General features: G+C 41.1%; 1 protein-coding gene across 3 annotated transcripts in view; it reads left to right on the top strand.

Annotated features, from left to right (window-relative positions):
- The window catches only part of LOC135110857 (phosphoglycerate kinase 1-like), a 66,723-nt gene that overhangs the window by 13,296 nt on the left and 40,430 nt on the right, over positions 1 to 12,997 (top strand). For all 3 annotated transcript variants that reach the window (XM_064023465.1, XM_064023468.1, XM_064023467.1), the window contains one exon: positions 6,048 to 6,247. In XM_064023465.1, the coding sequence (XP_063879535.1) occupies positions 6,048 to 6,247 (200 nt within the window). The remainder of the gene's footprint in view (positions 1 to 6,047; positions 6,248 to 12,997) is intronic.

The following is a 12,997-nucleotide window of genomic DNA, read 5'->3' on the forward strand; positions in this document are numbered from 1 at the left end:
CACTTGAAGGAGTTCAAGTCATAGGAAGGTGGAAATACAGAAACAGGAAGGAAGTTCCAGAGTTTAATAGAAAAAGGGATGAATGATTGGAAATACTGGTTTACTCTTGCATTAAACAGGTGGACAGAATAGGGATGAGGGAAAGAAGAAAGTCTTGTGCAGCAAGGCTACAGGTGGAAGGGAGGCATACAGTTAGCAAGATCAGAAGAGCAGTTAGCACAAAAATAGCAGTAGAAGATAGCAAGAGATGCAACATTCTGGCAGTGAGAAAAAGGCTGAAGGCAATCAGTTAGAGGAGAGGAGTTGATGAGACGAAAAGCTTTGGATTCCACTGTGTCTAAAAGAGTGGTATGAGTGGATCCCCCCCTAGACATGTGAAGCATACTCCATACATGGATGGATAAGACCCTTGTACAGAGTTAGTAGCTGGGGGTGTGAGAAAAACTGGTGGAGACATCTCAGAATGCCTAACTTCATAGAAGCTGTTTTAGCTAGAGATGAGGTGTGAGGTTTCCAGTTCAGATTATAAGAAAAGGACAGACCGAGGATGTTCATTGTAGGAGAGGGGGGCAGTTGAGTGTCATTGAAGAAGAGGAAATGGTTGTTTGGAAGGTTGTGTTGAGATGATAGATGGAGGAATTGAGTTTTTGAGGCACTGAACAATACTAAATTTACTCTGTCCCAATTGGAAATTTTAGAGAGATCAGAAGTCAGGCATTCTGTGGTTTCCCTGTGTGAACTGTTCACTTCCTGAAGGGTTGGATGTCTGTGAAAAGACATGGAAAAGTGCAGGGTGGTATCATCAGCGTAGGAGTGGATACGGCAAGAAGTTTGGTTTTAAAAGATCATTGATGAATAATAGGAAGAGGGCGGGTGATGGGACAGAACCCTGAGGAACACCACTGTTAATAGATTTAGGAGAACAGTGACCGCCTACCACAGCAGCAGTAGGATGGTCAGAAAGAAAACTTGAGATGAAGTTACAGAGAGGAGGATAGAAGCCATAGGAGGATAGTTTGGAAATCAAAGCTTTGTGCCAGACTCTATCAAAAACTTTTGATATGTCTAAGGCAACAGCAAAAGTTTCACCAGAATCTCTAAAAGAGGATGACCAAGACTCAATAAGGAAAGCCGGAAGATCATCAGTAGAGCTGTCTTGACAGAACCCATACTGGTGATCAGATACAAGGTTATGAAGTGAAGTTTAAGAATCTTCCTGTTGAGGATAGACTAAAAAAATTTAGATAGGCACGAAATTAAAACTATAGGATGGTAGTTTGAGGTATTAGAATGGTCACCCTTTTTTAGGAACAGGCTGAATGTAGGCAAACTTCCAGCAAGAAGGAAAGGTAGATGTTGACAGACAAAGGTTGACAGGCAAGGTGCAAGCACAGAGGCACAGTTTCGGAGAACAATAGGAGGGACCTCATCAGGTCCATAATTCTCCTGAGGGTTCAGGCCAGTAAGGGCATGGAAAACATCATTGCGAAGAATTTTAATAGTTAGCATGAAGTAGTCAGAGGGTGGAGGAGAGGGAGGAAAAGCCCTGAATTGTCCATGGTAGAGTTTTTAGCAAAGGTCTGAGCGAAGAGTTCAGGTTTAGAGATAGCTGTGATAGCAGTGGTATCATCTGATTGAAATAAAGGAGGGAAAGAAAAAGCAAAGTTATTGTAGATGTTTTTTGGCTAGATACCAGAAGTCATGAGGGAAGTTAGATCTTGAATGATTTTGACACTTTCTATTAATGAAGGATTTTTTGGCTAGTTGGCAGACTTAGCATGCTTCCTGGCAGAAATATAAAGTGCATGAGATTCTGGTGATGGAAAGCTGAAGTACCTTTTGTGGGCCACCTCTCTATCATGTATAGCATGAGAACAAGGTGTGTTAAACCAAGGTTTGGAAGGTTTAGGTCAAAAAAGAGTGAGGGATATGCTCCTCCATGCCAGATACTATCATCTCTGTTATGTGCTCAGCACACAAAGACTGGTGTCTGTCATGGAACCAGTAGTCATTTCAAGGAAAATCAGCAAAATACCTCCTCAGGTCCCCTCAACTAGCAGAGGCAAAACCTGAGGCGTATCTCCAAGGAATCTCCTGAGGCGTATCTCCAAGGAATCCTGAGGAGGGATTGGAGCGACAAGACAAGATACAGATATGAGATTGTGAAGATCATTTAGAAGATGATTGATGAATAATAGGAAGAGAGTGGGTGACAGGACAGAACTGCTGTTAATAGATTTAGGAGAAGAACAGTGACTGTCTACCACAGCAGAAATAGAACAATCAGAAAGGAAACTTTAGATGAAGTCACAGAGGGAAGGATAGAAGCCGTAGGAGGGTAGTTTGGGAACCAAAGCTTTGTGCCAGACTCTATCAGAAGCTTTTGGTATGACTAAGTCAGCAGCAAAAGTTTTACCAAAAATCTCTAAAAGAGGATGACCAAGACTCGGTAAAGAAAGCCAGAAGATCACCAGTAGAGTGGCCTTGACACTGAGCAATGAGATAGAATGTTGTGAAGTGATAGATGATTAAGAATTTTCCTGTTTAGGATAGATTACAAAACTTTAGGTAGGCAGGAAATTAAAGCAATAGGACAGTAGTTTCAGAGATTAGAATGGTCACCCTTTTTAAGAACAGGCTGAATGTAGACAAACTTCTAGCAAGAAGGAAAATTAGATGTTAATTGACAGAGTTGAAAGAGTTTGACAAAGCAAGGTGCAAGCATGGAGGCACAGCATCAGAAAACAATAGGAGGCACCCCATCCAGGGGTTTATGCCAGTAAGGGCAGTGAAAACATCACTGCGAAGGATTTTAATGGGTAGTATGTAGTAGTCAGAGGGTGGAGGTGAGGGAGGAACAAACCCTGAATCATCCAAGGTAGAGTTTTTATCAAAGGTTCGATCAAAGTGTTCAGCTTTAGAAATAGAAGAGATGGCAGTGGTGCCATTAGGTTGAAATAAAGAAAGGAAAGATGAAGAAGCAAAGTTATTTGAAATTTTTTGGCTTGGTGCCAGAAGTCACAAGGGGAGTTAGATCTTGAAAGATTTTGACATTTTCCATTAGTGATTGAGTTTTTGGGGAGTTGGAGAACAGACTTGGCATGATTCTGAGCAGAGAGATAAAGTGCATGAGATTCTAGTGATGGAAGGCTCAAGTACCCTTTGCGGGCCATCTCTCTATCATGTATAGCACGAGAACAGGTTGTATTAAACCAAGGTTTGAAAGGTTTAGATCAAGATAAAGAGTGAGGAATGTACACTTCCATGCTAGACACTATCACCTCTGTTATGTGCTCAGCACAGAGACGTATCTCTGACATGGAAGCAGCGGTCATTCCTAGGAAAATCAGCATAATACCTCCTCAGCTTCCTCGAATTAGCAGAGTCAAAATGTCAGAGGCACTTCCACTCTTGGGGATCCTGAGGAAGAATTAGAGCAGTAGGACAAGATACAGATATGAGATTGTGATCAGAGGAGCCCAACAGAGAAAATAGGGTGACAGCATGAGCAGAAGGATTAGAGGTTAGGAAAAGGTCAAGAATGTGGGGCGTATCTCCAAGACAATCAGGAACATGAGTAGGGTGTTGCACCACTTGCTCTAGGTCATGAAGGATAGCAGAGTTAAAGGCTAGTTCACCAGGATGGTCAGTGGAGGGAGAGGAAAGCCAAAGCTAGTGGTGAACATTGAAGTCTCCAAGAATGGAGATCTCCGTAAAATGGAAGAGAGTCAGAATATACTCCACTTTGGAAGTTCAGTACCCAAAGAATTTCTTATAGTCAGAGGAGTTAGGTGAGAGGTATACAACCCAGATAAATTTAATTTGAGAGTGACTCTGTAGTCGTAGCCAGATGGTGGAAAACTTGGAAGATTCAAGAGCATGGTCACAAGAGAAGGTTAAGTCATTGCGCACATAGACACAGCATCCAACTTCTTATTGAAAATGTGGATGGAGAACATAGGAGGGAACAGAAAATGGGCTACTGTCCGTTGCCTCAGACACCTGTGTTTCAGCAAGGAAAAGATGAGGTTTAGTAGAGGAGAGGTGGTGCTCCACAGATTGAAAATTAGATCGAAGTCTGCAAATGTTGTAGAACTTAATGAACAAAAAGTTGAGGGGTGTCAGGACTCATAGGGTCAATACCAGAAGAGCAGTCTGACCTGAGAGGGTCAATACCAGAAGAGCAGTCTGACCTGGGGACATTTGTGGTCCCCTTCCCAGATGGGAATTCCGAGGCTGGTGTAGGAGTCACCGTGATAATTTTGAGTGAAGGGTGTGTGTAATTAGGTGCATGTATTTTTGTGTGAAGGAAGAGAGTTGTCTTTGGAGGACAGGCTGTGACTGCCCCCTTGTGTTGTGAAACACAAAGGGAATTGTTCAGTGAGGTCACAGCTTAAGACCTCGCTGGGACTAATTATTTTGGCAGGTGTCTACTGCCTCCTCCTTTAGTACTCTATTATTTTGTGACCTATATGGCAAGCTAGCCCAGTAATTAAGCAGCAATCAGCTGGTCTTGGTTATAGCCACATTCCACACCAACCTTCATTTGTACCTTATTTGTACATATAGTATTACCTTGGTAAACCTCTCCTGTAATGACCACTCTACGTCAACAACTCTGGGAGTATGTAAAACAAAATATTTGAACATTCCGTACATTGTTACCCTGAATACATTAATCTTCTATCATTGCTGCACTGGGTGCTTTCCATGCTTTGCCAATGTACTGTAGTGAGGACCCACAGTCACCATGACTGAACAGCATGTCCCCTAAGGTTGATTAATTATCATCAAGGCTTAAGAATGGGTTGGAAGACTGATTGTTTTCATAGGAATGGATACTTGTTTAGTGGACCACTTGAATCAGGTTGTCTTGGTGGCTTTTAAACCATATTTTGAGTTTTTTGTGTTAATTCTGTTTGATGATAGCGTTAGCATTGGTGTTTGGTGGTGAGGGCAGCAAGGGAGGGGATGGTAGAGGGGCCTCAACTTTCAGTGTTGCATAACTCCCTTTAGTACATCCCAGTGCCAGTTTTCCCTGGAGTTCTGGTGATGATTCCCTCATATTGCTTTAAGCCTGTATTCATACACCTCTTAACCTTAGCTTGCAATGGAAGAAGGAATGGAACAGATGTACTCAACATCAAGTTGTCCTCTTTCTAATGATGCAATCCAGATGTCACTGTGTGCAGTGGTTATGGAGAGACATTGAGTTGAAGAGGAGAGACTTGGTGGGAGTGAGTCACTTGTCTGGCATATGTTTCAACTGACTGGATATGGCTAACACCCAATGAAAACAGAAGCCCTGAACTCTCTTCACACATACTAAACAGTTTATTAAGTTCCCACCCTGTTGCACTCTCACTAAGACGTGTATCAAGTGGTCAAGTGTCATCAGTTGAGTGGTGTTGAGGTGCAAGGATGGAAGAGAGCTGGCAGGGAATCTGACTCGTCAGAATCACTCTCACTGCACACATGCACTCTCACATGATGAGAGTGGGGCAGAGACTGAGAGATTAGTCTAACTAGCTTGCGGATAGTATTACTAATAATTGAACTACAGAGATCGACAAAAAGTAGCTAATTTAACTTAAATATCACAAAGCAGTTTATAACTGCTCCAGGATTTTCCTATTAAAGCAGCTATAGCTGCCTCTGGTCCTTTGGGGGTTAAGAAAATTAGATATACATATTACAAATGTTGCTATGTGATCTGCTTTTGAACTTTGGTATGAAAATGTGAATTACGCATTGGTAGGAAGATGTGATTAACATAAATAGCATATATAGACAAAACAAATTTACAGTCTTCTAGAATGTATTTCAGTTTTTCCAATTAGTTTTCATAAGATGTATTTTCACACTACATATGCTTCAACAACACCCCTGGCATAAAACAAGAGTGGAATTGCTATTTTCACTAATCAGTGGATCATGAAAACATTTGGATGAGATAGGACTTGCATACTTTGCAGTGAAGGTTACTACTATAATGCAGTGTACAGGGACTAAGACTAATTGGGTTACTAAAGCAGCCTGTATTTCAGGTAAAAGCTGATCCTGCCAAGGTTAAAGAATTCCGTGCTTCCCTTCGAAAACTTGGAGATGTGTACATTAATGATGCTTTTGGCACTGCCCATCGTGCCCACTCCTCCATGGTTGGACAAGGATTTGACCAGCGTGCTAGTGGTTTCCTCCTCAAGAAGGAACTCACATACTTTGCAAAGGCTTTGGATAATCCAGAAAGGTTAGTGTTGGTAGTGTTTGCTAATGTAAATAGCAAAAGAAAATGCAAATAGTTTTCTGCTTCATATATTTTGTAGAAGCTCCAGTGTCCCTTGAGTGTTAGCATTGTACCCTTTGTAAAACAACAAAACTCTTAATCAAGATTCTTTTGCAAAATGTTTGTAATTCACTGATCAAAGAAGTGATAATTTACCTTTGCTGTAAGATATTAGATTTAATTTCTTAATAGCTTGCCACTAGAGAAAACTTTAATGATATTTGTCTTACTTAACAAAAAGGATGCTGCTGTTGATAGCATTCTTGTGGAATCCCAGTATTAATTCATGTTTTACAGACACTCCTAGAGATGCTAATAACATCTGTCTATACCAGTAAGGCTGGTGATCTCACATTGGGTGGCTCAGACAAAACACCATGCACTTATACACACATCATTAGCACATATACACATCTCTTACTACCGTCAACCCGTGTTGGAAAGGGATAGTCTCATAGAGCTGAGGCATAGCATGCCTGGCCACATACTTCCACAGCAAGGCTTAACAGCATTCACTGGTTTATCCCTGACCCTTCATAATGAGACTGCTCTGTGCCCCACATGTACTCCAACATAAAGCTGTTTATTTTTTATTTTATTTTATTTTTGTTTTTATTTATTTATTGATTTTTTTTTATATAGGAGGGACACTGGCCAAGGGTAACAAAAATCCAATAAAAAAAAAAGCCCATTGAGATACAAGTCCCAGAAAAGGATCCAAAGTGGTAGTCAAAAATTGAAGGATAAGTGTCTTGAAATCTCCCTTTTCAAGGAATTCAAGTCATAGGAAATACAGAAGCAGGCAGGGAGTTCCAGAGTTTACCAGAGAAAGGGATGAATGATTGAGAATGGATAACTCTTGCATTAGAGAGGTGGACAGGATAGGTGTGAGAGAAAGAAGAAAGTCTTGTGCACCCAGGCTGCGGGAGGAGGGGAGGCATGCAGTTAGCAAGATCAGAAGAGCAGTAAGTATGAAAATAGCAGTAGAAGACAGCTAGAGATGCAACATTGCAGCGATGGGAGAGAGGCTGAAGATAGTCAGTTAGAGGAGAGGAGTTGAGACGAAAAGCTTTTGATTCCACCCTGTCTAGAAGAGCGGTATGAGTGGAACCTCCCCAGACATGTGAAGCATACTCCATACATAGACAGATAAGGTCCCTGTACAGAGTTAGCAGCTGGGGGATGAGAAAACTGGCAGGGATGTCTCAGAACACCTAACTTCACAAGCTGTTTTAGCAAGAGATGAGGTGTGAAGTTTCCAGTTCAGATTATAATTAAAGGACAGACCAAGGATGTTCACTGTAGAAGAGGGGGACAGTTGAGTGTCACTGAAGAAGAGGGGATAGTTGTCTGGAAGATTGTGTTGAGATGATAGATGGAGGAATTGAGTTTTTGAGGCATTGAACAATACTAAGTTTGCCCTGCCCCAGTCAGAAATTTTAGAAAGATCAGAAGTCAGGCATTCTGTGGCTTCCCTGCTTGAAATGTTTACTTGCTGAAGGGTTGGACGTCTATGAAAAGACGTGGAAAAGTACAGGGTGGTATCAGCGTAGGAGTGGATAGGACAAGAAGTTTGGTTTAGAAGGTCATTGATGAATAATAAGAAGAGAGTGGGTGACAGAACAGAACCCTGAGGAACACCACTGTTAATAGATTTAGGAGAAGAACAGTGACCGTCTACCACAGCAGGAATAGGACGGTCAGAAAGGAAACTTGAGATGAAGTTACAGAGAGAAGGATAGAAGCCGTAGGAGGGTAGTTTGGAAATCAAAGCTTTGTGCCAGACTCTATCAAAAACTTTTGATGTATCCAAGGCAACAGCAAAAGTTTCACCAAAATCTCTAAAAGAGGATGACCAAGACTCAGTAAGGAAAGCCAGAAGATCACCAGTAGAGCAGCCTTGATGGAACCCATACTGGCAATCAGATAGAAGGTTGTGTAGTGATAGATGTTTAAGAATCTTCCTGTTGAGGATAGATTAAAAAACTCTAGATAGGCAGGAAATTTAAGCAATAGGACGGTAGTTTGAGTGATTAGAACGGTCACCCTTTTTTAGGAACAGGCTGAATGTAGGCAAACTTCCAGCAAGAAGGAAAGGTAGATATTGACAGACAGAGTTGAAAAAGTTTGACCAGGCAAGGTGCAAGCATGAAGGCACAGTTTCAGAGAACAATAGGAGGGACCCCATCAGGTCCATAAGCCTTCCAAGGGTTTAGGCAAGTGAGGGCATGGGAAACATCATAGTGAAGAATTTTAATGGTTAGCATGAAGTAGTCAGAGGGTGGAGGAGAGGGAGGAACATGCCCTGAATTGTCCAAGGTGGACTTTTAGTAAAGGTTTGAGCAAAGAGTTCAGCTTTAGAGATAGATGTGATAGCAGTGGTGCCATCTGGTTGAAATAAAGGAGGAAAAGAAGAAAAGCAAAGTTATTGGAGATATTTTTGGCTAGATGCCAGAAGTCACGAGGGGAGTTACATCTTGAAAGATTTTGACAATTTCTGTCAATGAAGGAGTTTTTGGAGAACAGACTTGGTGTGGTTCTGGGCAGAAATATACAGTGCATGAGATTCTGATGATGGAAAGCTTATGTACCTTTTGTGGGCCACCTCCCTATCATGTATAGCACAAGAACAAGGTTTGGAAGGTTTATGTTGAGAAAAAGAGTGAGGAATGTACGCCTCCATGCCAGATACTATCACCTCTGTTATACGCTCGGCACAGAAAGACGGGTGTCTGGCGGGTCTCTGACAAGTCGTGGAAGCAGTAGTTATTTCAAGGAAAATCAGCAAAATAACTCCTCAGGTCCCCCAACTAGCAGAGGCAAAATGCCAGAGGCACCTTCGCTTAGGAGGAGCTTAATACCTCCTGAGGAGGTATTAGAGCAATAGGACAAGATACAGATATGAAATTGTGATCAGAGGAGCCCAACTGAGAAGAGAGCATAAGCAGGATTAGAGGTTAGGAAAAGGTCAAGAATGTTGGGCATATCTCCGAGACAGGTCAGGAATACTAGTAGGGTGTTGCACCAATTGCTCTAGATCATGAAAGATAGCAAAGTTGAAGGCTAGTTCACGAGGATGGTCAGTGAAGGGAGAGGAAAGCCAAAGCTGGTGGTGAACATTGAAGTCTCCAAGAATGGAGATCTCAGCAAAAGGGAAGAGTCAGAATGTGCTCCACTTTGGAAGTTAAGTAGTCAAAGAATTTCTTATAGTCAGAGGAGTTAGGTGTGAGGTATACAGCACAGATAAATTTAGTTTGAGAGTGACTGTAGTTGTAGCCAGATGGTGGAAAACTCGGAAGATTCAAGAGCGTGGGCACGAGAGCAGGTTAAGTCGTTGCGCACATAAATGCAACATCCAGCTTTGGATCGAAAATGAGGATAGAGAAAGTAGGAGGGAACACTAAAGGGACTACTGTCCGTTGCCTCAGACACCTGAGTTTTAGTGAGGAAAAGAAGATGAGGTTTAGAAGAGAAGAGGTGGTGTTCTACAGATTGAAAATTAGATTTTAGACTGCAAATGTTGCAGAAGTTATTGAAGAAAAAGTTGAGGGGGGTGTCAAGACACTTAGGGTTGTTGTCAAAAGGGCAGTCCAACCTGAGGGCATTAGCCAATAGCAACAAAAAGAGTGAAAAAGAGTGCCAGTCCCAAAAGAAAGGGCCAAAGCATCATCCAAAATTTGAAGGGAGTTCCAGATTTTACTAGAGGAAGGGATGAATGACTGAGAATATTGGTTAACTCTTGGATAAGAGAGGTGGACAGAATAGGGGAGAAAGAAAGTGAAAGATGAAGCCACAGGAGAAGGTGAGGCATGCTGTTAGCAAGATTAGAAGAGCAGTTCGTGTGAAAATAGTGCTAAAACACAGCAAGAGATGCAACATTGCAACAATGAACGAGAGGCTGAAGACAGTCATTTAAAGGAGAGGAGTTAATAAGACAAAATGCTTTTGATTCCACTCTGCCTAGAAGAGCAGTGTGAGTGAATCCCCCCCTCCCATATATGTGGAGTATGCTCCAGACATAGACATATAAGGTCCCTGTACAGAGTTAACAGCTGGGGAGAGTGAGGAAAACTGGTGGTGACTCAGAATGCCTAACTTCATAGTAGCTGTTTTAGCTAGAGATGAGATGTGAAATTCCCAATTTAGGTTAATGGTAATGGACAGACCAAGGATGTTCAGTATAGAAGACAGGGGCAGTTGAGTGTCATTCAAGAAGAGGGGATAATGTATTTCCTAGAGTATAGGTCGATCTCAAGTACAGGCTGATCCCTGATTTCTAGCCAGGAAATTAGTAATTTATGGTATACTTTGTGTACAGAGTGTAATTCAAGTTTCTGCAAATACTGAAAGAGGTGAAAGAATGTGTAATTCAAAGTAGAAAATGTTCTATACACATATACATTTTAAGGCTTAGTTTACCTGTCAGAGGAGTTGAAAATGTATGGATGTGCTGTGTGTAGCTATGAGGTGACGGACAGATGGTTACATTGTTGCAGCTTAGGAGGTGCCACTTGCTCAAATTACGAATGGTTTTATCTTATTTTTTGCTCGCTGTGGAATATTATAGTATCTTGTAGCAAGACAAACAGTATTAAAAAAAGCATGTATTTTACCAATAAGCATTACATAACAACATTATCGCGGTGATTAAAAGTACTCCTGTAAAATGCTACGTGGCATCATTGAAGTGAGGGAGGAGGGGGGGAGCAAGTCCGAGCGACCTTGAAAACAGCTGAGTGATGATGCCACGTAGCATCTTGCAGTAGTACTTTTAATCACCGTGATTATGTTATTGTGTAATGCTTATCGGTAAATTACATGCTTTTTAACACCATATGTCTTGTTATAAGATACTGTAATATTCCACACCCTGCAAAAAAATAAGATAAAACCATTTGTAATTTGAGCCAGTGACACCTCCAAGGCTGTGACAATGCATCTATCTGTCCGTCACCTCATAGCTACATACATAGTACTCCCATACATTTTCAATTCCTCTGACAGGTAAACAAAAACCTTCAAATGCATGTGTGTATAGAACTTTTTCTACTTAGAATTACACGTTCTTTTGCCTCTTTCAGTATTTGCAGAAACTCATGTTACACCCTGTATAGGTCCACCACCTACATAAACTTATCCTACGTGGTGGGTCATCTCTGTTCTTGCCTCTCATTAGGTGAGGGAATTCAGTGAAAGTGTGCACTCTACAGCATTTCATTGTTTCTTTAATAACACATCATATATTCCCTTCAGGAGTATGAAAGTGATCAGTTCATCAGCTTGACTAAATGTCTTAGTGACTTGAGCACAAAGGTAAGTCAAGTATAGTTCTTGAAGAAGAGATAATACTGGTGTAAGTAAAAAGGCTTATAAAATACTTTGTGAGGAAGAAAATGACATGAGTCACTCCACAGTGCCTGTGACCCATCTGAGGTCAAACATACATATCTTAACTTGAGGGAATTGAATGGACCCAAAGGATTACACAGCCACTTGCTAGACCAACACCTTCAGGCCAGGCAGTGAGGTGTTGCCATGTCAGTTTGTCTATAAATTGTATTGCTGAAAATATGTTTTGCCTATTATGTTGTGATGCATTATTAATTTCACTGTAAAGTGTCTAGCTGAAAGAACATGTTATGCAACATCAAAATATCATGTTTTCTTGAGTATAGGCCAATATCAAGTATAGGTCGACCCCTGATTTCTGGCCAGGAAATTAAGAATTTATTTACCTGAGATATAGGTCATCCACCTACAAGAAGGACAGCAATCTCTAACATCTACCTAATGAAAAAATCTATGAGCAGAGAGAGAGAGAGAGAGAGAGAGAGAGAGAGAGAATCCAAATTACTCATTGTATATATATTAATTTTTTTAGGAAATCCATCCATTTCTGTTTTATCAACCTTTCACACAATTTTGTTTTTATGCTGGTAACTGACACTGGTCTCTAATTTAATGGTTCTTATTTTCTCCTTTATAGATTGGTGCTATGTTTACTGTGTGTGTGTGTGTGTGTGTGTGTGTGTGTGTGTGTGTGTGTGTGTTTGTGTGTGTGTAGACTTGTGAGGACAAAGAATTCACACTTTAATTATCTGACTGAACAAGGAATGAGAAGGTCTCTCTCTCTCTCTCTCTCTCTCTCTCTCTCTCTCTCTCTCTCTCTCTCTCTCTCTCTCTCTCTCTCTCTCTCTCTCTCTCTCTCTCTCTCTCTCTCTCTCTCTCTCTTCTTTTTACTTATACTAAATTACAAAAGTAAGTACTAGAACAAGTTACATACTACATTATATAGTTAAAAGTAACTTTAAGTGACTAAAGGTAATATTATTAGTGTTTCCTATCTAAAAGCCAAACTCTCTTATATAAATTCACCCACATCATCACAATAACCAGTCATTTATTTGTTTTTTAAGCCCTACAGGGGCTGTTCAGGGGGTGCTGTGAACTTATCATTAAACCCAGCTGTGACCTCACTGAACATTTCCCTTTGTGTCTCACAATACAAGGGGGCAGTCACAGCCTGCCCTCTAAAGACAACTCTCTTCCTCCACACAAAACTGCAAGGACCTAATAACACACACACTGTTCACTCAAAAATTTCATAATTATCATGGCGACTCCTACACTAGCCTCAGAGTCCCCATCTGGGGAGGGGACCATAAATGTCCCCAGGTCGGACTTTTTTTTTTTTTTTTTTTTTTTTTTTTTTTT

The sequence above is a fragment of the Scylla paramamosain genome, chromosome 21, assembly GCF_035594125.1.
Source record: "Scylla paramamosain isolate STU-SP2022 chromosome 21, ASM3559412v1, whole genome shotgun sequence".
NCBI classification, from domain to species: Eukaryota; Metazoa; Arthropoda; class Malacostraca; order Decapoda; family Portunidae; genus Scylla; species Scylla paramamosain.